Source organism: Erpetoichthys calabaricus, chromosome 2 (genome assembly GCF_900747795.2).
Source record: "Erpetoichthys calabaricus chromosome 2, fErpCal1.3, whole genome shotgun sequence".
Taxonomy (NCBI): Eukaryota; Metazoa; Chordata; class Cladistia; order Polypteriformes; family Polypteridae; genus Erpetoichthys; species Erpetoichthys calabaricus.
In genome coordinates this window covers 317,380,187-317,403,662 of record NC_041395.2, presented here as the reverse complement: position 1 = coordinate 317,403,662, position 23,476 = coordinate 317,380,187, and the positions used below count along the sequence as shown (strand labels likewise).

At 36.6% G+C, this 23,476-nt stretch overlaps 1 protein-coding gene across 2 annotated transcripts in view; it reads left to right on the top strand.

Annotated features, from left to right (window-relative positions):
• The window catches only part of herc4 (HECT and RLD domain containing E3 ubiquitin protein ligase 4), a 139,718-nt gene that overhangs the window by 95,794 nt on the left and 20,448 nt on the right, over positions 1-23,476 (top strand). Inside the window, exons 15-20 of one of the 2 annotated variants that reach the window (XM_051923410.1) lie at positions 4,598-4,717; positions 16,441-16,461; positions 19,577-19,666; positions 21,206-21,373; positions 22,678-22,821; positions 22,904-23,070. In XM_051923410.1, coding sequence (XP_051779370.1) covers positions 4,598-4,717; positions 16,441-16,461; positions 19,577-19,666; positions 21,206-21,373; positions 22,678-22,821; positions 22,904-23,070 — 710 coding nt within the window. The remainder of the gene's footprint in view (positions 1-4,597; positions 4,718-16,440; positions 16,462-19,576; positions 19,667-21,205; positions 21,374-22,677; positions 22,822-22,903; positions 23,071-23,476) is intronic. The other variant, XM_051923411.1, reaches the window with a different exon arrangement.

Below are 23,476 nucleotides of genomic sequence, written 5' to 3'. Positions count from 1 at the left end.
GCTGACATAGGACACAGTTGAAAGCTCAGGAATAAAAACTACTTTATGATACGTGATTCATTTTTTCTCCCTTTGTGGATCTCCAGCTGCAAATATGCAAACCGTATCACAGACCTTCTCTTCCATATTAGCCAACTTAAGAAGGACATGTACACAATAATTTAACTGTACAACCCCCCCCCCCCCCGATCATACTGACTTAGTCACCTCCACCCACCCAAACCCCCCCCCCCTGAATGTGTTGCTATATATTGCCTTTGATTCTTGTAAGTCTAAGCATTATCCTCTGATGAAGACCCCTGATAGGGGTTGAAAGCTCAGGAATAAAACTATTTTATGATACGTGATTCGTTTTTTCTCCCTTCGTGGATCTCCAACTGCAAATATATATATATATATATATATATATACAGTCTTGATCAAAAGTTTAAGACCACTTGAAAAATGGCAAAAAAGCATATTTTGCATGGTTGGATCTTAACAAGGTTCCAAGTAGAGCTTCAATATGCAACAAGAAGAAATGGGAGTGAGACAAAACATTTGTTGAGCATGCAATTTAATGAAAACAATGATTAAATTGAAACAGGCTGTTTTACAGCTGATCAAAAGTTTAAGACCACACCTCCAAAAAAAACCCATAAACCCCCCCAAAACAGAAATCAAACTTCCAAACATGAACTCAGTACTGAGTAGTTCCACCGTTATTGTTGATCACTTCAAAAATTCGTTGCGGCATGCTTGATGCAAGCGTTTCCATGAGGTGAGTGGGAACATTTCTCCAAGTGGTAAGAACCACTCGCAGAAAGTTCAAAACGACACATTTCAGACCTAAGCATATGGGCATCATTTATACAGTTGTGATCAAAAGTTTAAGACCACTTGAAAAAGCAGGATGGGCCAAAAGAGTGATGTAATTTTCCTGGAAGAAGTCCCTTGTACTGTGGGCATTGTGTACTGTAGCGTTGTCCTGTTGAAAAACCCAGTCGTTACCACACAGACGAGGGCCCTCAGTCATGAGGAATGCTCTCTGCAACATCTGGACATAGCCAGCGGCCGTTTGACGCCCCTGCACTTCCTGAAGTTCCATTGTTCCACTGAAGGAAAAAGCACCCCAGACCATTATGGCGCCACCTCCACTGTGGCGCGTAGAAAACATCTCGGGTGGGATCTGCTTGTCATGCCAGTAACGTTGGAAACCATCAGGACCATCAAGGTTAAATTTTTTCTCATCAGAGAATAAAACTTTCTTCCACCTTTGAATGTCCCATGTTTGGTGCTCTCTTGCAAAGTCCAAACGAGCAGTTCTGTGGCGTTCAAGGAGACAAGGTCTTTGAAGACGTTTTTTGTTTTTGAAGCCCTTCAGTCTCAGATGCCGTCTGATGGTTATGGGGCTGCAGTCAGCACCAGTAACGGCCTTAATTTGGGTCGAGGATCGTCCAGTGTCTTGACGGACAGCCAATTGGATCCTCCGGCTCAATGCTGGTGAAATTTTTTTGGGTCTTCCACTTGACTTTTTTGTTCCATAACCCTCAGGATCATTTAAGAAATTCCAAATGACTGTCTTACTGCGTCCCACCTCAGCAGCGATGGCGCGCTGTGAGAGACTCTGCTTATGCAGTTCAACAACCCGACCACGTTCAAAAAGAGAGAGTTTTTTTTGCCTTTGCCATCAGAACGTGTGACTACCTGACAGAAAATGACAATGAATCCACATCTTTGCACAGATTTGGCCTTTTAAAGGCATGTGGTCCTAAAATTTTGATCAGCTGTAAAACAGCCTGTTTCAATTTAATTGTTATTTTCAATTAATTGAATGCTCAAAAACTGTTTTGTCTCACTCCCATTTCTTCTTGTTGCATGTTGAAGCTGTGCTTGGAACCTTGTTAAGATCCAACCATGCAAAATATGATTTTTTGCCATTTTTCAAGTGGTCTTAAACTTTTGATCAGGACTATATATATATATATATATATATATATATATATAAAATATGTTGTGAGCTGCGAAGCTAATCCTACCCCCAAAAAGACACAGACGCCCCTGGAAAAAGCCCTAGGAAACATAAACAGACTACCTTCACATTTCTCCTTTTCCTTCTGGCCGGCTCTGTCACGTAATCTGCCTCCCACGCGCTACTCCGCCTTGTCAAAAAGCCTGTGCCGACTTCTCTCTGTGGTTAAAAATGGATTTTCTGCTTCTTTCTCTCTCTCAGACCTCTGGTGCTCCTCGCACGTATTCCTCCAAAGCGGAGATGTAAACTCTTTCAAGGAGCATGTTTGAAACACTTTTAAAAGATAAATGTTTGTTTGCAGTATCTGAATAAAAATTCCGAGTTTCTTCAACTTCCACTGGTCTTCTGTGCAATTTTGTAACCCAAGCGTGACAATGTATGTATAATATGTATATATAATATGTATATATAAGCATTTTTTCTACACTTTAAAAGCATATTCTTCATAGCTGTGTATTATGCACACGTAACAAATTAAACCATAGTTTAAAATGTGCACTTCTGCATGTAATTCTATTTGCATCATGGCATGATTTACACTACTTGTAAAAATAATTTCCATATACATATTAACGATGCTGCGAGATGAAAATATTTCTTTATATGCTTTTATTAGAGAACCATTTTTAATCAGAGTGTCAGTGTCCTGAGCAATTAAAAGCCACCATCGGTATTTCGGCTAAATCCCTACTTTCTGTCCTATATTTTTCAGTTAACCTTGTGGTTCTCCAAATAGAAAATCTAAAACAACTGTGTCTAATGTGATTTTATATTCCACAACTAGTATTTTATACACATCAAGGCATATGGAGAGTTTACTTTAAATGTCGCATTTCAGTGTTTTTAAAGTATTCCCTCCTCCTTATATTTTATTTTGCAAATGCTTTCTTTAAGAGCAACTTAAAAATTCTGCCAGTAAGTAAACAAAAAAAAGTACAGTAAAAACAAAAAAAAAAAAAAACGTTTCTGAAAGGTAAATAAAAAATGCAGGGGGACACTGGTCTAAGAATAACAATACAGTATTAAACAGGATTCTTTTCCTCCTTTATATGTGCAGCAAAAATATAACACCTGTAACCTTGATACTTCTATTTCCTTTTGCCCTTGATTTAGAATTGTGTGTCAAGCCAGTAGCCTCCAAAAGATGCTTGTTGTTTGAGGTAGCATTTCTGGTACGGAACACGCTATTTAAGGTGTTGATTTCAAAGTTGTTAGAATCCATCCATCCATCCATTTTCCAACCCGCTGAATCCGAACACAGGGTCACGGGGGTCTGCTGGAGTCAATCCCAGCCAACACAGGGCACAAGGCAGGAACCAATCCTGGGCAGGGTGCCAACCCACCGCAGGACACACACACACACACCAAGCACACACTAGGGCCAATTTAGAATCGCCAATCCATCTAACCTGCATGTCTCTGGACTGTGGGAGGAAACCTGAGCGCACGGAGAAAACCCACGCAGACACAGGGGAGAACATGCAAACTCCATGCAGGGAGGACCCGGGAAGCGAACCTGGGTCTCCTAACTGTGAGGCAGCAGCGCTACCACTGTGCCACCGTGCCGCCGTAGTTGTTAGAATAATAAAAGGAAATTCAGAAATATGGTAGTTTTTCCCGTTATGTTTAATGAGAAAGGAACCCAGATTTTGCTTGCTAAGATAAATGCTTAACAGTTTTATTACGTAACAGCAGCAAATCAGGGATCCCGGGTTCATCAGTGAAATGGAACTAGATCAGGAACAAATGATAATTTTAAAGCGCTGGAGAAGTGCTTACATTTTTAGTTAGTATACAAGTTACCAAAAAGCAGAAGCATGGCAGTAGAAAAATCTGACCATTTTATAAATGATGAATCAAACAGACAATTACAAAAACAGTGAGCAAAATAAATGCAAAGATTCTGTTTCTTGCTATTTTTTTCTCACCATGCACATTTTTAACAGGCAGTGAAACACACATCTATAAAGAATAGAATCCAGAAAAATGTGTTGTTCTGTCCAGTCCTATTTCTATGCCAAACTGGATTTTGAGACTTTTGAGAGATATATATTTACGAACATCTACATGAAAAACACACTGTAATGATAACAAATTAGTAAGTTATTCTTAAGTAGCTGGTCAGTCATAAAAATATACTGCAAGTATTTCACTTTGGGAAGGCAAAAGCCTCAGTGATTTCAAGATTAATACATTTATTATCTATTGCACTAGACAAGTAAACATGTTTAGCCTATTTTTCGTAAATTTTCTGTTTTCTATTTCCACTTGTTTTAGAACTGAAATCTCTCTTTAATTCTTCCTTAGGTTTCATAAATTCTCTAAGCCTTCTTTATTCCAACTCAAATTAACCAATTAAGATATTTCTATATTGCCTCATTATGAAATGCATTCCATAGGTGTTTACAAAGCACTTGCCCTAATATGAAAATTGAATGAGTTATTTCTAATAACATTTGAGGAATGCTTTGTTTACCATTTGTATATAAGAATTTAACCAGTAAGTCTTGCTTTGTGTTCATTTCTTGCTGTTTCATACCTTGCAATGAAAGATCTTCTGTTAATAGAATGTTCTTTTTTTAATAGGTTAATGAAAAAGCTTCACAAATAATTCAGTATGATAAATTCTATATTCATGAGCTACAGAACCTTCTGGACATTAAAAATGATTATATAACGTGGATCCAACATCAGATGTATGGCATGGTATGTACAGTTCATTTAATTTATTGTGCACCCAAAAACTAAATGACTAAGTTTAAAAACATATACAAAATACTAACAAATCAAAAATTCAGCAAATGTTATTACTATACTCTGCTTGAAATATGTTCTTACTTTTACTCCTCCTTTATCCTGGAATACCTTTATATAAAGAAGAAAAGAAAAAACTTGCATCAAAAACCTCATATATTCAACTTACTCAGTTTTACATCTTTTACATCTTGCTTTTTAAATGCCCTTTCCACCTGTTTTGGAACTGTATCCTGTGGTAGAAATTACATTATTAATTAAAGAAAGAAACTAATCCTCTATTAGGTCAAGTTGATTAAACCTCCTTGAGTCAGAAACCTTGCAGCATAAAGCTTATCCATTGGGTCTTGAATTAGCACTCAACAAATGCTGAAGAGGGAGAATTCTTCACAGCAGTCTGTTACAAGTTGATCGGAATGGTCAAAGAAATAAGGGCAGAGGACCATTTTATGAACAACTGAATTTACATAATAGTGCTGGTTAAAATTTACATATTAGTTCTGGTTAATGCATATACAACACCTGACATTTACTCTTGATTGGTTCATTGGCTTACACACCCAGATAACTTAGTAAATAAAAGTCTATTTATCATACTCATGTTGTTCTTAAACCTTTAGGTTTACCATCACCCTTGAAATTTCTGTGTATGTGACAACTGTCCAGTTTTGTTGTGTACATGGCATGTGTTGTTCTGTTAGTCATCATTTAGTTCATTTGATGTTCTACATAAACCTTCTCCTCATATATCCTTGTCTTTGTTGTTCACTTGACCTTTGTCAGGTTTCCTGATATTCTTGAACAGATTTCTGACATTTATTAACCATTTATACTTCTAAGATAAATTTTTTATTTTAATGTGGAAGGTATATCAAGATACTTAACTATTGTTATATCCAAATTATTCTCTCACACTCCTCTTTCTGGCCTTTATCTCTGACTATGTTAATGTCCACTTTCACATCACGTTTTGCTATCCCTGAAACTCTCTGTTTTCCCTAACACCTCTGTACAGTGGAGGCTTTTCTCCTTGATATGGGTCTAGTGCTAGAAATCTTTGAGATTTTCTCTTATGGTTTCTGAAAGCCCCTTTTCTACAACCTGGTTCTTATAGAATTCACTGCATCCTGAAATAATGGGTAACTTGTTTCAGCATTGAGAAGTAGTATTATGTTGCATAGATGGTCAAGAGCTAGATTGTACCTGACTGGTGACATGGGGAATGTTTAAATACTTTCAGCCTTTCCTTTTAGTCTTTTTACTTTCCAGCCTGTGGGGTGTGGATGCTGCTTTCCCTGGTGTCATTGCTGGCATCTGTTAAATTTTCCCTCCGTATTAGTTACTTTTTTCTTTTTAAATCCATTGTGTCAAATTCAGTTTTATATTTTTTTATATGTTTCAATAGAAATTTAATCACAAAAATGGAAATCAATAAATGAACTTGTTTTTCTGTGTCCTGTTTATTTGGAAATCCCAATGTTGGTGGGATTGTCTCAAGATCACTGCAACCATCTAATGGGATTAAGTGAATTTATATAATGTTTTTTAAGCATATTTTCAAACCTTGTTAATCCAATTCAGAATCTTCTGTGCTGGAGCTGATCCCCACAGCAGTTGGCAACCCAGTGTCATAGTGGGACACACTAATGCATTCAAACTAGGGCAGATGAACCACAATTTGCATGTTTGTGAACGTGTGACAAAAATCCATGCAGTAACTAAAAATCCACGTAAGGTCCCAAACAAAAAACGCAAAGCATGGAATTTGAAGGCTGCATCCATAGATTTAAAATGCTATAATTGGTGGGAGCCACTTTGCTGACCAATTATGTAAATAGTTTTTTATTTTATATGGTTTTCAAAGTATTTACTTACTGCCTGTTATTCCTACTTCTGAAATATAAGAGCAGCAACAAAGGCTTTCTATAGCTGTCTGTCCTGGGCCAGTTTCTTAGTGCCGATCCAGTCGTAGTTCATAGAGTTTAGCTCTGCCTTCACAGTACACTGCCACAAGTTCCTGGGCCAGCCCCTTTTGTGATTCCTTTCAATGGTCCAATACGGGGGTGTGGTTTTGATGGTAGAACTTCCTCTACTTCTGATAACATGGCTAAGCCATTTCCACCATCTTCATCACAATGTTGGCCATGTTTTCTAGCTAGCATCATTCAAGCAGATCATCATTAGATATGGTTCTTGGCCAGAATTTGTGTGGAATAAATCCTGCTTGTTAAGTCACCCTCTGTCATCCTTCAACACTCAGATCCAGTTAGAAGGGTTGACAGGAGACAGGACTGGGACAGCCTTAGCTTCATGTTGATATTGTACTGCAAGCATTTCCACACATTATTGAGCATCCAAGAGACAGTCTGCCTCAGATGTCACTGCTCGTTCTTCCGTCGTGCCTCACTATGTTACCTATGTAGGTGAAAGTGTCAGTCATGGAAAGATCTTCTCCATTTATCTTAAAAGGTGTCCACCTGTCTACTTTGAGTGTCATAACATCCATCTTAAATTGTGTGATCTATAATCTTACTTTTTGTGCAAACATGTTCAGTAAGTTTGTTTTATCTTGCATTTGGTTGTGAATATGTGACAGTAAAGCAGTGTCATCAGCGAAGTCAGGGTCCACAAGTGTGAAGAAGAGTGTCCTTCAGCGGCCACTTATTTTAGTCTTTATCCATATGCTGAATTACCCAGACGATGACCAGGGTGAAAAGTAAGGCAGACATCACACAGCCTTGCCCAACTGCTTCCCAAAATATAAGTGAAGATGTTTTGTGGTATGCCATATGCTCTTGGAATGCACCAGAGGCTGCCTCTGTCAATACTGTCAGAAGCTTTCTGAAAGTCAACGAAATTTATGAACAGTTGCCTCTGCCCCTAAATGTATTGCTCAATAGTATTTCTTAGTGCAAAGATCTGATTAGTACTCCCCCTTCCTTTGCAGAACCCAGCTTGTCCATTCCTTAATTGTTTGTCAGCCACTTATTGCAGTCATTGAGTGTTCTTTTTTTTTTTTTTTAAAATAAGTATTTTATTTTTTTTGCCTTTGATCCAGTCTTCAGGTACCTTCTTCACCTATCAAAGCTGTATAAATAAGGGTTGCAGAATCTGGGTCGCAAGCTCAAGGGTCAGCTTTGAATATTTTTGCATTCAGGTTGCTATGCCTTGATGCTTTTGTTATTTTTTAAGGCCTTAATTGTTTGGATAGTCCTGTTTGTCACGTTGAGTGTTATGACTTCAAGATCTGTTTTCTTCTTCCTTTAGTTTTACTACTTCTGTTGGTGGTGGCTAGTTCAGAACTTCTCTGAAATGTTCTACCCAGAAAGTTTCCTGATATTTTTCTATAATGAGCAGTTTCCCTTGCTTGTCCTAAACTAGAATCCCATTGGTCCTGTGGTCCTTGTTGACCCCACCTTGTTCATCTTTGCCAGCTGCTGCTTCTGTGTGGCTTTCATAGTCCTCTGCATATGAACATTTGTCCACTCTCACCATTCTTTTCACTTTTCTGTCTACTTCAGTGTACTGCAGTCTGTATCATTCTTGCATCCTCTTGGCCTTGGCATCTATGAATTTTTTCTTCAAAGATCTTCTTTCCTCTGTTGCCTGCCAGGTATCTGGATGGTATGCTGATGTTACATGCTGTCACTGTTTGTTGACTGATGCAGCACCCATCTCATAGGCATTTTTCTTGTTGGCCAGGTGTTGGTACCTAATCCTCACCTAGAGTGCCTTTTTCTGTCCTTCTCGGCATCATCTTCAAAAGAGCTGTGACAAGGTGATGATTGCTGTACACAGTGGCACCTTTCTCACCTTAACACCAAGCAAGAGATCTCCTCCACTTTCCATTTATCATCAGATGGGTGATCTGGTTACTGTTCCTGCCTTTGGGGGAGGGTACCATGTCAACTTTTGACTATTCCAGTGTGGGAGGAGTGTCCCTTCTATCTGTAGGTTGTACTCTGCACAAAGTCCCACCAACCATTCACTGTTCTCATTCATTTCACAGTATCCATGCTGCTTCCCTATTATTCTTTTGAAGTGGGCGTTGTTACTTTCCACCCTGGCATTCAGATCACGTATCACAATCAACAGTTCTATTGTTAATGGATGACCACTCCATAAGAAATCTTCATGTTCCTTTTATTAGGAGAATGGTTCCTATAAAATGCTGGTTAACCTCTTTCACCAAGTACAATATTACCTCTCTAGTCTGTGTCTTCATTCTACCCGAGATTCTATCAACTCTGACTAACACTTAAGGTGTTTAAATTGTAAAGCCTCCTCTCAGGTGACTTGTCCCAGCTTATTAGACTCATAGTAGTGCACAAATTCCATAATCCAACCAGTGGTCTTACATTTGGTGCTTAGATCTTTCATCTTCATACTACAAGGTTCCATTCGACTTTCAAGTATCTTGCGATGACTCTGAAAGACTGTTGCACACAGTTACGGTAACCTTTATAGCTGTTTTCATAATATAACATATTTTTGCATGACAGAGTTATTAGCACTGTTCCCAAAACAGTCTGGATGGCCAAGGATCACAATTTGTCTGGTCTCTAACTTTTGACATGTCTGGCTTGGGTGATCCTACCAGTAGCCAAAGCTCTGGTAGTATTGCTCTAGGGGTCTCTGAGACATGCAAGCCACCTGACCACATCAAGAAAGTGGTGTGCCAGGGATGTTTTCAAAGTAGTTGTGCATTATTCATAACAACGTAATGTTATTTATAAAAACAGCACATTCACATAGAGCTATGAGTTCATTATTGATAGTTGAAGTAGTTAAATACTTCCCCCAAATTACAAACTCTCCTTAAGAAAATTTGCATAGTGGAGCACAGTTTTCGCAGTTCTGAAAAGTTGAGTCTGAGATGATTTTTAAATGTACATCAGTAATGCCAGCACATAATGATTTTGCACTCATTTCTAGAATACCTTGCTGCATTTTGTAGAATGGAGTGTGGCTAGATGTTTGGGGTAGGACTGGATGCTGGTGGTGTGCAATCACAGTCTCCGTCACTGAAGCTTCCCTCAGAGATTGTAGTTCAGTCAGCTATTCACATGTTTGCTTGAATTTGTCCTTAACATTTTCCTGAGCATCATGGTTCTAGAAAAGACTGAAAAAATTCTAAGAAAAATCATAAACTTTGAATGTGAAACTTGAAGCGATAAAGCATATTTGAGCAGTATTTAATCAAGTGTAATGTCTTACTAGGTTTTGTGTGAAAGAAGTAATCCTTTTATTTTTATGTTATTTGAACAGAAATTAGGTCCTGGAATGCTTACAAATGTTCAGGTTACATTAATGGTAATTAACAGATTAGCTTTGAAAAATGGGATACAGGTATCCCCCACTTTATCAGGAAAATAGTTGCATATTTAATATTTTCAATGTGGAAAGCTGTATTTTCAGGTATTTGTCTGAACCTTATTCATAAAAAGATTTTCACATTTCCTCCTGCTGTGTTTTTTTTAATGCACTTTAAGAAAGTTGCTGACATGAGGTTTATTTACTCCTTTATTTTAAAAAAAACTTTAATTTGGACTCTCTTAGCTTAGTTTGTCCTTTTAGTCTTTTTTCCCAGTTGCTGATTCATTTTAGTCCCTGGAGGTTTGGTCTATTCACTTTGGAACTACACCTAATATTGTTGTATCCTCCTTCCAGATCCTAAAGTAGTAAAGCAGAGACTTTTTGACATGATGACCGAACCTGAACCTGTATATAGTAATCCAAATTTGTCTACACTGGTTTCTGTACTATATAGTTCATGCTTTGTCCTTTGGTCAGTAGGACTTAATTCTGAATTCAGCTTTAAGTAATACTGGTGTCACATGGTACCAGCAATGTTTTTAGCCAGTTCATTTTATATTTGATATTCAGCTAAAATCCAGTTTGTAGAATCAGAATAAATTATTGTTTGAATTTACAGTTTAGTAATGAGAAAGTTGAAATTTTAATTTTGAATATTCCCTCTTGTTTAGCACCAAACAAAAATGTGTTTTTTTTCTCAGTTTCCTTTTCCAATGAAAAATTATACTTATTTTCTGTTTGATGCTGAAAATAATATTGTAGAAATAAACAGCAGTTATTTGTTAATTTTGGTGTTCTGCAAATATACAGACCAGTAATATCATTTTTGTCTATATTCCACATTTAATTTCCACTTTTAACATCTTGCCATGCTTCATTAACTGCCTTATCACTTAATGTAGTTGAATCTATATGTATTTATTCCTGTGTTTGTTTTCATGTGTCCAGGACATAACTTATTCAACATATAGTGATTTTATCAGAAGGAGCCCATACCTTGTTAAAAAATAATGTTCTCTTTTACCAGATACAGTGCATCCGGAAAGTATTCACAGAGCATCACTTTTTCCACATTTTGTTATGTTACAGCCTTATTCCAAAATGGATTAAATTCATTTTTTTCCTCAGAATTCTGCACACAACACCCCATAATGACAACGTGAAAAAAGTTTACTTGAGGTTTTTGTAAGTTTATTAAAAATAAAAAAATTGAGAAATCACATGTACATAAGTATTCACAGCCTTTGCCGTGAAGCTCGAAATTGAGCTCAGGTGAATCCTGTTTCCCCTGATCATCCTTGAGATGTTTCTGCAGCTTAATTGGAGTCCACCTGTGGTAAATTCAGTTGACTGGACATGATTTGGAAAGGCACACACCTGTCTATATAAGGTCCCCACAGTTGACAGTTCATGTCAGAGCACAAACCAAGCATGAAGTCAATGGAATTGTCTGTAGACCTCCGAGACAGGATTGTCTCGAGGCACATATCTGGGGAAGGTTACAGAAAAATATCTGCTGCTTTGAAGGTCCCAATGAGCACAGTGGCCTCCATCACCCGTAAGTGGAAGAAGTTCGAAACCACCAGGACTCTTCCTAGAGCTGGCCGGCCATCTAAACTGAGCGATCAGGGGAGAAGGGCCTTAGTCAGGGAGGTGACCAAGAACCCAATGGTCACTCTGTCAGAGCTCCGGAGGTCCTCTGTGGAGAGAGGAGAACCTTCCAGAAGGACAACCATCTCTGCAGCAATCCACCAATCAGGCCTGTGTGGTAGAGTGGCCAGACGGAAGCCACTCCTTAGCAAAAGGCACATGGCAGCCCGCCTGGAGTTTGCCAAAAGGCACCTGAAGGACTCTCAGACCATGAGAAAGAAAATTCTCTGGTCTGATGAGACAAAGATTGAACTCTTTGGTGTGAATGCCAGGCGTCACCTTTGGAGGAAACCTGGCACCATCCCTACAGTGAAGCATGGTGGTGGCAGCATCATGCTGTGGGAATGTTTTTCAGCGGCAGGGACTGGGAGACTAGTCAGGATAAAGGGAAAGATGATTGCAGCAATGTACAGAGACATCCTGGATGAAAATCTGCTCCAGAGCGCTCTTGACCTCAGACTGGGGCGACGGTTCATCTTTCAGCAGGGCAACAACCCTAAGCACACAGCCAAGATATCAAAGGAGTGGCTTCAGGACAACTCTGTGAATGTCCTTGAGTGGCCCAGCCAGAGCCCAGACTTGAATCCGATTGAACATCTCTCGAGAGATCTTAAAATGGCTGTGCACCGACGCTTCCCATCCAACCTGATGGAGCTTGAGAGGTGCTGCAAAGAGGAATGGGCGAAACTGGCCAAGCTTGTGGCATCATATTCAAAAAGACTTGAGGCTGAAATTTTTGCCAACGGTGCATCGACAAAGTATTGAGCAAAGGCTGTGAATACTTATGTACATGTGATTTCTCAGTTTTTTTGTTTTTAATAAATTTGCAAAAACCTCAAGTAAACTTTTTTCACGTTGTCATTATGGGGTGTTGTGTGCAGAATTCTGAGGAAAAAAATGAATTTAATCCATTTTGGAATAAGGCTGTAACATAACAAAAGGTGGAAAAAGTGATGCGCTGTGAATACTTTCTAGATTCACTGTATATTGTAGTGGGGTAAAAAATGTCTTGAGTGTGAAGATTCAGCATTATTTTAAAGAAACAAGTTGTCACTGCACCAGCTAATAATTAAACTGTTTTTATATCTTAAGAACTAAGCTCTTCTTTGACCTTGAAAATGTAATGCTATGATAAAAATTATTCCTTCATTTGTTTGAGTTATAACCTCTGAGCTGCATTACTCAAGTTATAGTAGTTTTGTATGAATTGATCCTTTCAAAATGTGGTATGGTTTTGGCTAATTACAAACTTATGAGTTAAATACAGATTCTAAGAGCAGTGTAGTTGGAATAGTTGTCAGTCATACATCCCTTTCAGACTGTTCACTTGTCTTTCTTTTTCCCAGATCATAACTTTGTTTTCCTTTGTGTTTTATATGCATGCTTAAGTTGTAAGTGGATCAGCTGTGTATCTTTAACCTAAAAGAGAAAGATTATACTATTTATGTCTTTTTCTTTTAGATTTTATATACTTTTGAGTTTTCATCCCTTTTTTTGCTGCTGTTTAAAACATAAAAGAAAAAAAAATTTTAGCCCTGTATTTCAAAATTTTATAATTAGAGCAGTAACTTGTGGTTACTTTTTGGATTTTTATCAAGAACTAAAGTATTTGAATTTTATATTAAGATGCTAAAAATGTATTACAGGTTTATATATAGTCACATGTACGGAGTAGTGTGAAATTATTAATAAATTAACACAAATGTATATTTTAATGATAGCTATAATATCTTTTAATTTGAACATAAATTAATTGTTATGTCTTTCATCTGGTATTAACAGAACTCCAAAAAATACATGCTTATATCAGCACATAATCTGGAACATCTGTAAAATTAAATTTCATTTTACATATTCTACGTAACAGTTTTTGAAGGGAACCTCAATACAAAATAACAGAGTAAAAAAACTTATTTTTGAAATCTTTATGCTATGATAAAATTAGTACTTTGAAAACTTTAAAAATTTCAATATGTCTATACTCTAGCCATGAAGAATTAGCCATGAAGAATAGTAAAATGAGCTTGTCATGTTGCACAAGTACAGTAATCCCTCACTATATCGCACTTCGCTTTTCGCGGCTTCACTCTATCGCAGATTTTATATGTAAGCATATTTAAATATATATCGTGGATTTTTTGCTGGTTCGTGGATTTCTGCGGACAATTGGTCTTTTAATTTCTGGTACATGCTTCCTCAGTTGGTTTGCCCAGTTGATTTCATACAAGGGACGCTATTGGCAGATGGCTGAGAAGCTACCCAACTTACTTTTCTCTCTCTCTCTCTTGCGCTGACATTCTCTGATCCTGACGTAGGGGGATTGAGCAGGGGGGCTGTTCGCACACCTAGACGATACGGACGCTCGTCTAAAAATGCTGAAAGTTTATCTTCTTGTTGCTCCCTTCTGTGCAGCTACTTCGTGAAGGGACATGCTGCACGGTGCTTCGCATACTTAAAAGCTCGAAGGGCACGTATTGATTTTTGATTGAAAAACAAACTCTGTCTCTCTCTCTCTCTCTCTGCTCCTGACGGAGGGGGTGTGAGCTGCCGCCTTCAACAGCTTTGTGCCGCGGTGCTTTGCATACTTAAAAGCCAAACAGCCGTATTGATTTGTTTGCATTTCTCTGTCCATCTCTTTGACATTCTGTGCTCCTGATGTGCACTCCTTTGAAGAGGAAGATATGTTTGCATTATTTTAATTGTGAGACAGAACTGTCATCTCTGTCTTGTCATGGAGCACAATTTAAGCTTTTGAAAAAGAGACAAATGTTTGTTTGCAGTGTTTGAATAAAGCTCCTGTCTGTCTACAACTTCCTGTGTTTCTGTGCAAATCTGTGACCCAAGCATGACAATATAAAAATAACCATATAAACATATGGTTTCTACTTCGCGGATTTTCACCTTTCGCGGGGGGTTCTGGAACGCAACCCCCACGATAGAGGAGGGATTACTGTACATCCTTTGATGTACCTGCCATTCCAATTCATACTTAGCCTCCTGTATAATTTTAAACATTGCTTTGTTTTCATTTGTGCAGGTGATTTCATTAATGTCACCTCTTTTTCTCAATCCCCTTTAATAAAATCCCTATGTGCATCCATGTGTCCGTGTGTGTGTATCTTCTGGTGAAGTGCGCATGCGCGAGGCACTCTTTAATAAAGGACATCATTTCTGGGGAGAGTGCTGATTGAGTACTCGCGGCCGAGCACATAAAATCCGTTGCTGGGGAGACGCCACACATACAATAATCAGCTGCACGCCAGCACAGATTAAAATACTTGCTGGGGAACTGCACAGTACTTGCTGGATAGACGCAATAGCCACGATTGTCAGCTGCATGCCACACATTACATCAGTTCCTGGGGAGACTCTGCTGATTGCCCACTGTTGTGACAGAAAATTAAACGCATATTACGGACAAGGCGTAAGTACAGGGAAGGGCAGAATGAGTGGCAGAGTCACCGGCATCTAGCAGATGCTTCAAAGGCCGCCTGACGCGTCACACAAGACAGAGAGGGTGGGGCCTATAAAATATCGCGCGGCTGATCCAATCGGATTTCGGTAAATGAGGTAACACCTATAACATAAGGCACGAAAAATCCAGTCGGGTACTGAGATGCGGAGATCAGCTTCCCCAGAGACGTGGGATTAGTGTTTGTTGCTGTGCAAGTGTTCACTCTGAGGATGTCAGATTTGCGATTAAGAAGCTTGGCCCGGTAAAGTGTAAACTGTCAGTCGTTGAAGGGGTTTTCCTAAATATATGAATTTTCATGATATTACAATAGGATGACTTTTAAAAGTAGATTTATTATCGCGCACATAAAATCTGTTGCTTGGGAGACGCAACACATACGATAATCAGCTGCACGCCAGCACAGATTAAAATACTAGCTGGGGAACTGCACAGTACTTGCTGTAGAGACGCCACAGCAAGCTAAAATAAAGAGAGGCAGTATAGGAGATCTTCAAACAGACACAACACATCCATCAGCAGTCACAGAGGAGAGGATAAATGTAATATTAATTATACTTACTGTATTGTCATATACATTTCTATTTTATTTTTATTATTATTTTACTTTAGGCTTCTTGCAAAATACTAATGTTTATGCACTACTGTTCTAGCGCCCGTTATTGTAACGGGCTTAATGTCTAGTATACATATAAGCATATATAGTGTAGTCTTTTTTTACCTGAAGGGTTATTTTAAGAGTGATTTTTTTTATATTAATTACCCTTTAAAGCTCCTATTGATTTACTTAAAAATAATCTTCAAAAGTCAGGAAACGTTCAGCAATTTATCAGTTGTCTAATGACTTTGTTGTAGTTTTAACTCTCTTTAGTAAGATTCTTCCTTTCTACATAGCCGAGAGGTTGTTGTGGCAGTTGTGTTTCTTGAATCTTGGGATCTTTTTGTTTACACTTATTCCAACATCAAGTTAGTGTAGATATTTGTACTATGTGAAATTCTTTACTATCTACTGTCAAAGAAATACTTCAGTAAGCTGTACTGTACGTTTTAAAATTTTTTGACAGTTTTTTTCATTTATTTATATTGAACTTTTGGGAGGATGGAAGTGCACTCCCTTTTAAAATTTGATCTAGTGCCTTCTTGCTCAACCATCATTTGGTAATTCAGAGTATGTCGGCACTAATGCTGCTTTTTTTCTCCTTTTCTGATTGTCTTCTTTTCTGCTGCCTTGTTGTAGGATCTCAACCATGGACTGGAGGTAAGCGTAGACTCAGACAAGTATTGATATAAATTCTCTTAAGCATTTTTAACAATCAAGTTGGAAGTTCTGTCTGATTTTGGGCCCCAGCAAAAATGTTTAATATAACCTCTATAATAAATGTATTAAATTACATAACATTTTAATTGTTTTATAGCTCAGTTTGCTTATGGTATGTATTTCAAATTATTCTGAGACAATGAGCACAGTTGAAATCAGAACTAAGTTTAAATTTTACATTCCTTTGCTACATCTTATCCTTTTCCATAATCTGCATGTATTCTGCTCTTCTAATGCACATTTTTCCATGAGGTCAGGAATTTGAATTGGATGTAGTTGGATTTGTATTTGCATTGTCCACCTTGCTTAATGTTGTATTACTAGATTCCAGGACACTTAATTCTTAAGAATTTCATGAGTATATGCAAGGTGATCAGGCTGTCTGTAACTTTAATATGAATAGTCATGGTGAAAACTATCAAAATGTTCTTAAACTACAATAAACAGTGAACAGGACGCTTAACGTTTAGTCACAAAGTAGAGCAGTGTTAAGATATGAACATGAACTCTACTAGTTTCAAGCCTAACTATTGAGTTGCTATATTACATGGATACAAAATGAAAATAGAATAGCTAAAGTTCAATACAAATTCTAGTGCTGTTTCTCTTGTGTTCATTTTACATTAAATTAATTTTGTTATGTTTAAATGTTGTTATAAATACAGTGCATTTAGAAAGTATTCAGACTCCTTCACTTTTTTCATATTATGTTACAGCCTTTTGCTAAAGTAATTTTAATTGTGTTTTTTTACAATATCAAGCAACATTCAATGTCCAAGAATTACAAATTGAACATAGGATTTTGTTGCAAATTAAAAATAGAAAAACTGAAATCACATAAATTTCACATATTAAATAATAATTGGATATTATTGTTTTACTAATTTACTCAGTATGCAGTTGAATCTCATTTGATAGCAATGCCAGTTTGGAGCCTTCTTGGTTGTGATATGATCAGCTTCACATAACCTGGATTTTCTGCTATTCTTCTCTGCAAATCCTCTCGACTTCTGTCATGTTGGATGGGAGACCATTTGTAGAGAACTTTTTTAATGTCTCTCCAGAGATGTTTGATTGGATTCAAGTTCAGGCTGTAACTAGGCAACTCAAGGACATTTCCAGAATTGTCCATGTGCTATTCCTGTGTTGTCGTTGCTTTGTGTTTGGGGTTATTGTCCTATTGGAAGGCTAACATTTGGTGCAGTCTCATGTCCAGAGTGCTCTAGAGCAGCTTTTCAATAAGGATATCTTTGTACTTTATTCCTTCAGCTTTACATAGACCCTGACTAGTTTCTGAGTCCCTGCCGGTGAAGGACAACCCCACAGCATGATACTTCCACAACCATGCTTCTGTTTTATTTCAGCCAATATTCCTGCCTTAGCTGGCTCTCAAATCCTTGTTTTATGTCTCTATTTATATTAATGTTACATTTTCTTATTATGTACTGTATTCTGTATGCCTGTGTTATGTTCCTTGTGTTTTGTGAGTAGTTCCCAAGAGGCATAGCACATGCCTATCACTAGAATGGACTGTCCTCAGCCCTATGAAGGCGGGGCAACCCACAGTCCCTTGTGGTGCTTTCAGTTGTGCTTTTGAGTGGTGAGTTCTTGGATTTGTGCTTATTTTTTATGCTTTGTGAATTTGTTTTGATTTTTACCTCTTTGCTCTGTACTTTGACTAATTTTTTGGATTTATCATCGGTACTTTGTTTGCTTTTTTAAAGACCGTGATTTCTGTATTTTCTTGCTCCTCTGATCTTTTTTTTTTTGTTTCTTCAGAGCTTTATAATAATAAATCTTTTATGTATGAATATTCTATTCGGCCTACTGTGTTACAGTCAGGGGTTTTGATGGGTTTTCCACTTATGGTGGGCATTTTTTCGAACTGTTTGGGGCTTACGTGCTTGGGAACACTTATGCTTCACAGCAATTTCACTTTTGTAATGGTATTACCCATGTGGTGAAGATACATCTCAACAATGATCAATAGAATGGGATGGACCTGACCCAAATTTCAAGTTTCATAACAAATACTTGAGCTAATCTATTTCACATTTTTATTTTTAATAAAGTTGTTTTCACTTTGTCATTGTGGCGTACTGAATGCTGCTTAATGAGGGGGAAAATGAATTTAAACAATTTCAGCGCAAGGCCGCAATATAATACAATGTCCAAAAAGTGAAGGGTCGGAATACTTTGTGAATATACTTTACTGTGGTATTACCCATGCAATTCTTTGTTGTATAAACATAATTAAAAGTTTCAATTACCAACCAGCCTCATCTCATACAGTTATTGTTTATGGAAACGGAGTGGCACTTAGTTTAAGTCATTATTTTAGTTAGTAGTAGGATCATCTTTTTGTGTAATGCTGTGTTAGCTGTCTTTCTTCTTGTTTTTTATTTAATGATGTTTATGTATCATTGCACTGTGTACCTAGTGTGACTTTAATTAAAAAATAAAAGCCATATTAGATATTTTTGTGTTAAAGTATGTTATTTTGGAATGTGATAAAGTCCATTATTAACATGCTGAAGGTTTTGGTTAAGGTCATTATTATGGTTCAAAATTTTATAACCTCTGACATATTTTTGTTATATATTTGATTAACACTTTTATCCATGGTGATCTACAAGATCAGAAACACATATTTGTAGATTTTCTTTAGGAGCATAGGCAAATTAAGTGACTCATTCATAACCACACTGTGAGGCAGAACTTAGATTTTAATGAGCAGCCTTCTTGATTAAAGCCTGGTATCTTACCCACTACACCACACTGCCCCTTTCTGTAGATTTCTTTATTGTGCTTTGCACAGTATTACATCCCAAGTCTCTTCAGAATGTTTTCTTTCATTCATGGTTAAGCAAGTTGCAAAATGGTATTCCGTTGCTATGTTGCGGTTTGTAGACCTTTATCTCTGCATAAGTTAGTCTCTTTTATTTTTCAGTCATTGAATACCAGAAGCAGATGATATAGCACTGTCTTTTTATTTAACTGTTTTTGTTTGCTGCCTTTTGCACAGCTGAATTAACTGTTTCACTGATGTTTTTAGATGCCAGTTACAATTTGCACATATCCTTTTGTCTTCGATGCCCAAGCTAAAACCACTTTGTTGCAGACAGATGCTGTTTTCCAAATGCAGGTAAGTTTGTTTTATATTTTTACTTGAACTTGAGAGCATCTGCTAAACCTGTCCATCTCACTTTTGACTGACTTTATTTTGTATTTACCAATGTAATATTGTATAAAATGTACATACTTTAGTAATTCTTATATACAATATAGTACTTTGCATTATGTACAGTATAGTACTTTGCATTTGCATCTACAGATATTATCATTGGGTTGTCACTTAATATTAAAAGGTTCTCAAACTCTGTCATGGGGAGGCATGTGACTGCAGGTTTTTCTTAAACCAGTTTCACAGTTATTGGTCATTTTACCTATAACTGATTTAATTAGCTGTTCTTTTTTCTCATTCCATTATTCTTCATTCAGAAATGGACAGCAGTTTGATATTTATGTTTATACTACATTTAGAAATATTTGTATTTTTGCTATTGCTTTAGATGCCTAACTCTCTTATTGGTTTCCTATAAATTTGTATTTTTTGGACTAGTTCACTTAATTGACAAATAATAGCACACAGACACCCCACCAAATAACACTGAATACTAAAAGGCTGCAACTACTTCAGCGTCAGGCTTGCTAATGTGGTCATCAGTAAATAACAGATTAAATAACCAGAACATCTGGAAAAGATATCATTAAATCATGATGACCATGAAATACTGAAAACCAAGTTAAAAAACACTAAATTATCCCCATGTAATGTACATAAATGCTTATTAAATTCTAATAAAAACACCCTTTTCCATATTTTGTAATACAACTGTAATTATAGTGTGTGTTGTAATTTCTGCATTTACCCAAAAACATAGAAATTGGGAAATAGCAGCTTGCTTAATTAGGAGGAGATGGTTGGAATAAAATCCTACAGCCTCAAGGGGACCCCAGCTCTGACATTGAGAACCACTGTCGTAAAGTAATACTTTTCGTACTTGGTTGAAAAAACTGGAAAATGCAAATGTAATGTAAGTTGCCAATTATCATCTCTAATGAATTTACTGTGATTAATATTTACATTTTTCCCTTCAGCAGATATGTTAAATGTTAACAAAAAATCAGATTTTAGGTTATTTGTTACAAAGACTTCAAGGAATAACTTCCCTTTGAGTAATGCAAAAATGTAATTTAACTGATCATGTTTCATAAACTGAGAAAAAATATAAATAAATAAGCAAGCATGGCATTCTTATATATTTAGTGCAGCCACATAATATATTCTTGTGGGCTATAAAATCTGGGCTAAAATGCCAATCACAGTTTGCTTGAAAGCAAATTAGAATTGACATATTGAGCATATAAGTACTGCAATATAACATTGAACATAAAATGATGTGAAAAAATAAACATTATGCATAACCTATGAGTAAATTGGTTCTTTTTTGAGTACATAAGAATTTTTTCGCAGCTGATAAAATAGTATACTCATCACTTAAATAATTTAGCAAAGTGCTTATTATGTTTTGTATAATGGATGAACAGAGTAGTTAATACATTAACATGATGTTAAATTATGACTGCTAAATAATCACCATTTGACAACATTTTTCCCCAGATGGCTATGGATCAGGCTCACCGACAAAACTTCACTTCATTGTTTGTGCCGGTATTTGAATCAGTAAATCCCTGTCTGATGCTTATAGTGAGGCGAGAAAATATTGTTGAAGACACCATGGAGGTTTTAAGGAAAACAAAGAATGTGGACTACAAGAAACCTCTTAAGGTGACTGTCTGATGGTTTCAGACTCAGTACAGTTCTTTATTTTTTGTGTGTGTATTATAAAACAAAAAGTACTCCCCATTTATTTTTTAAAAGTTCTCAATTGTGCTAGATGAGCTGAAATCGCAGTTTGTTCTCCGTAGGCTGTTTAAATGACTTTTTAGGTAGAAACTGTGGAACACGAACATCACTACATCAGAAACGCTTTCTTTTCTTTTTCATTTTTTAACAATTAGAGTAAATGACACATGAAATTCTAGATTGTGTTTGACTAGAATAAAAAGCAATTATAATTTTTTTTAACACTATTCCCTATTTTTTTTAATGCCTGTCCTGTTTGTCTGTTGGCTTCCTCTGTGTATGCACAAAAGACCTTAGAAATCAATCAAACGTCTCTTTGTATCCATCCATCCATTATCCAACATGCTATATTCTAACTACAGGGTCACGGGGGTCTGCTGGAGCCAATCCCAGCCAACACAGAGCGCAAGGCAGGAAACAAACCCCGGGCAGGGCGCCAGCCCACCGCAGTGTTTCTTTATAATTAAGCAAAACAAATTGCTTGGACCTTTCATTATGTCAGCGGTCTGGTGTAGCTGGCAGAGCTACATTTTATTGCATCACATATTTAACTAATAAATCCTTTTAACATGGGCCTATTCATGATTTGTCATTGGTTTTGCTAAATTGTAAAGAAATTTCATGCATCATAGCAAATTAATAAAATTACCACAATGCAAAGCTGTGATGTTAATAGTTCCAAGGCCTCCTTACCTTTGTACAGGTCAATTAAACACTTGTTTTTGAGTGACACACAGCACTATTTGTTTTAAGCATCAATAAAGAAAAACAAAAAAGCTATAGAGCTTTATTTTCCATGTCAAAGAGAGTACACTGCCTGTACACTGTGAAAGAAAAGTACATGTTCAGCCTTTATGTTCTGCAGTTAAATGTTAATGTCCACAGAACTGTTCTTTTTTTTAATTTGCTTCAAGAGTTGTGTAGCTCAGATACTGTATTCAAACTCCCAAACAGAGCAAAAATGGGTCCATTTATTCCCATTGACTGTTGAAAATCGAACTTGGCTCAACAGGTCCCCCTTTTCTTGTAGTACATGATATTACAAACTATTAATTTTACCATAATATGTAACATCTTTTTCTTCTGCAGTTTAATTTTCTGTTAATTTGCTTTTGAATTGGAGCATAATCACTTAAAAAGTATGACAAAATTGTTTTAAAAAATAAATAAATAAATAAATAAAAGATTTTATATCTCATGCTACTTAAATCTACTATTTTTTATAGGTCATTTTTGTTGGTGAAGAAGCTGTGGATGCAGGTGGTCTTCGAAAAGAGTTCTTTCTTCTTATAATGAGAGAGCTTCTCGATCCAAAGTATGGCATGTTTAGATATTATGAAGAGTCTAGACTTATATGGTTTGCTGATAAGGTAATAAACTATGTGTTTTCAATCTATGGATTATTTCCAATGTCAACAAATACCTGACTCTGATAATGTCTTCTATTTTTAGACCTTTGAAGAAATTGATTTGTTCCACTTAATTGGTGTAATCTGTGGCCTTGCTATTTATAATTTGACAATTGTAGACCTTCATTTCCCTTTGGCACTGTATAAGAATCTGCTAAGTAAACCTGCAACAATCGATGACCTCAAGGAGCTGATGCCAGATGTAGGAAGGTTAGTAATTTTAAAAGTTGAAATCTTAATGAAAGTCTGTTTGCTTAAATAATATTATACTAAAGTGTGATGAAAGTGTAATTCAATTTATAATTCATTGTTTTATCTAGAAAGATAAGTTCAGTGTGATGAATTTAACAAAATTTTATGGATGGTATGCCTTATTCTGTTTAACTCAGAATTTCTGAACTACAGTCAGGCTGATCTATAAATTGTGCTTATCAGCTGAAAATCTGTGTGTGTAATTACCCCAGCCTCAGATGAATTGCTATAGCATAGTGATATCCAATTTCAGTCTTATCATGTTAAAAGTGTTCAAAAAAGGCAATTTAACCTCTGTTTTTTTAACAAGTTAATATTGGAAATGCCTAAATTAGTCTTGATTTACATATACACCCCGTAATAC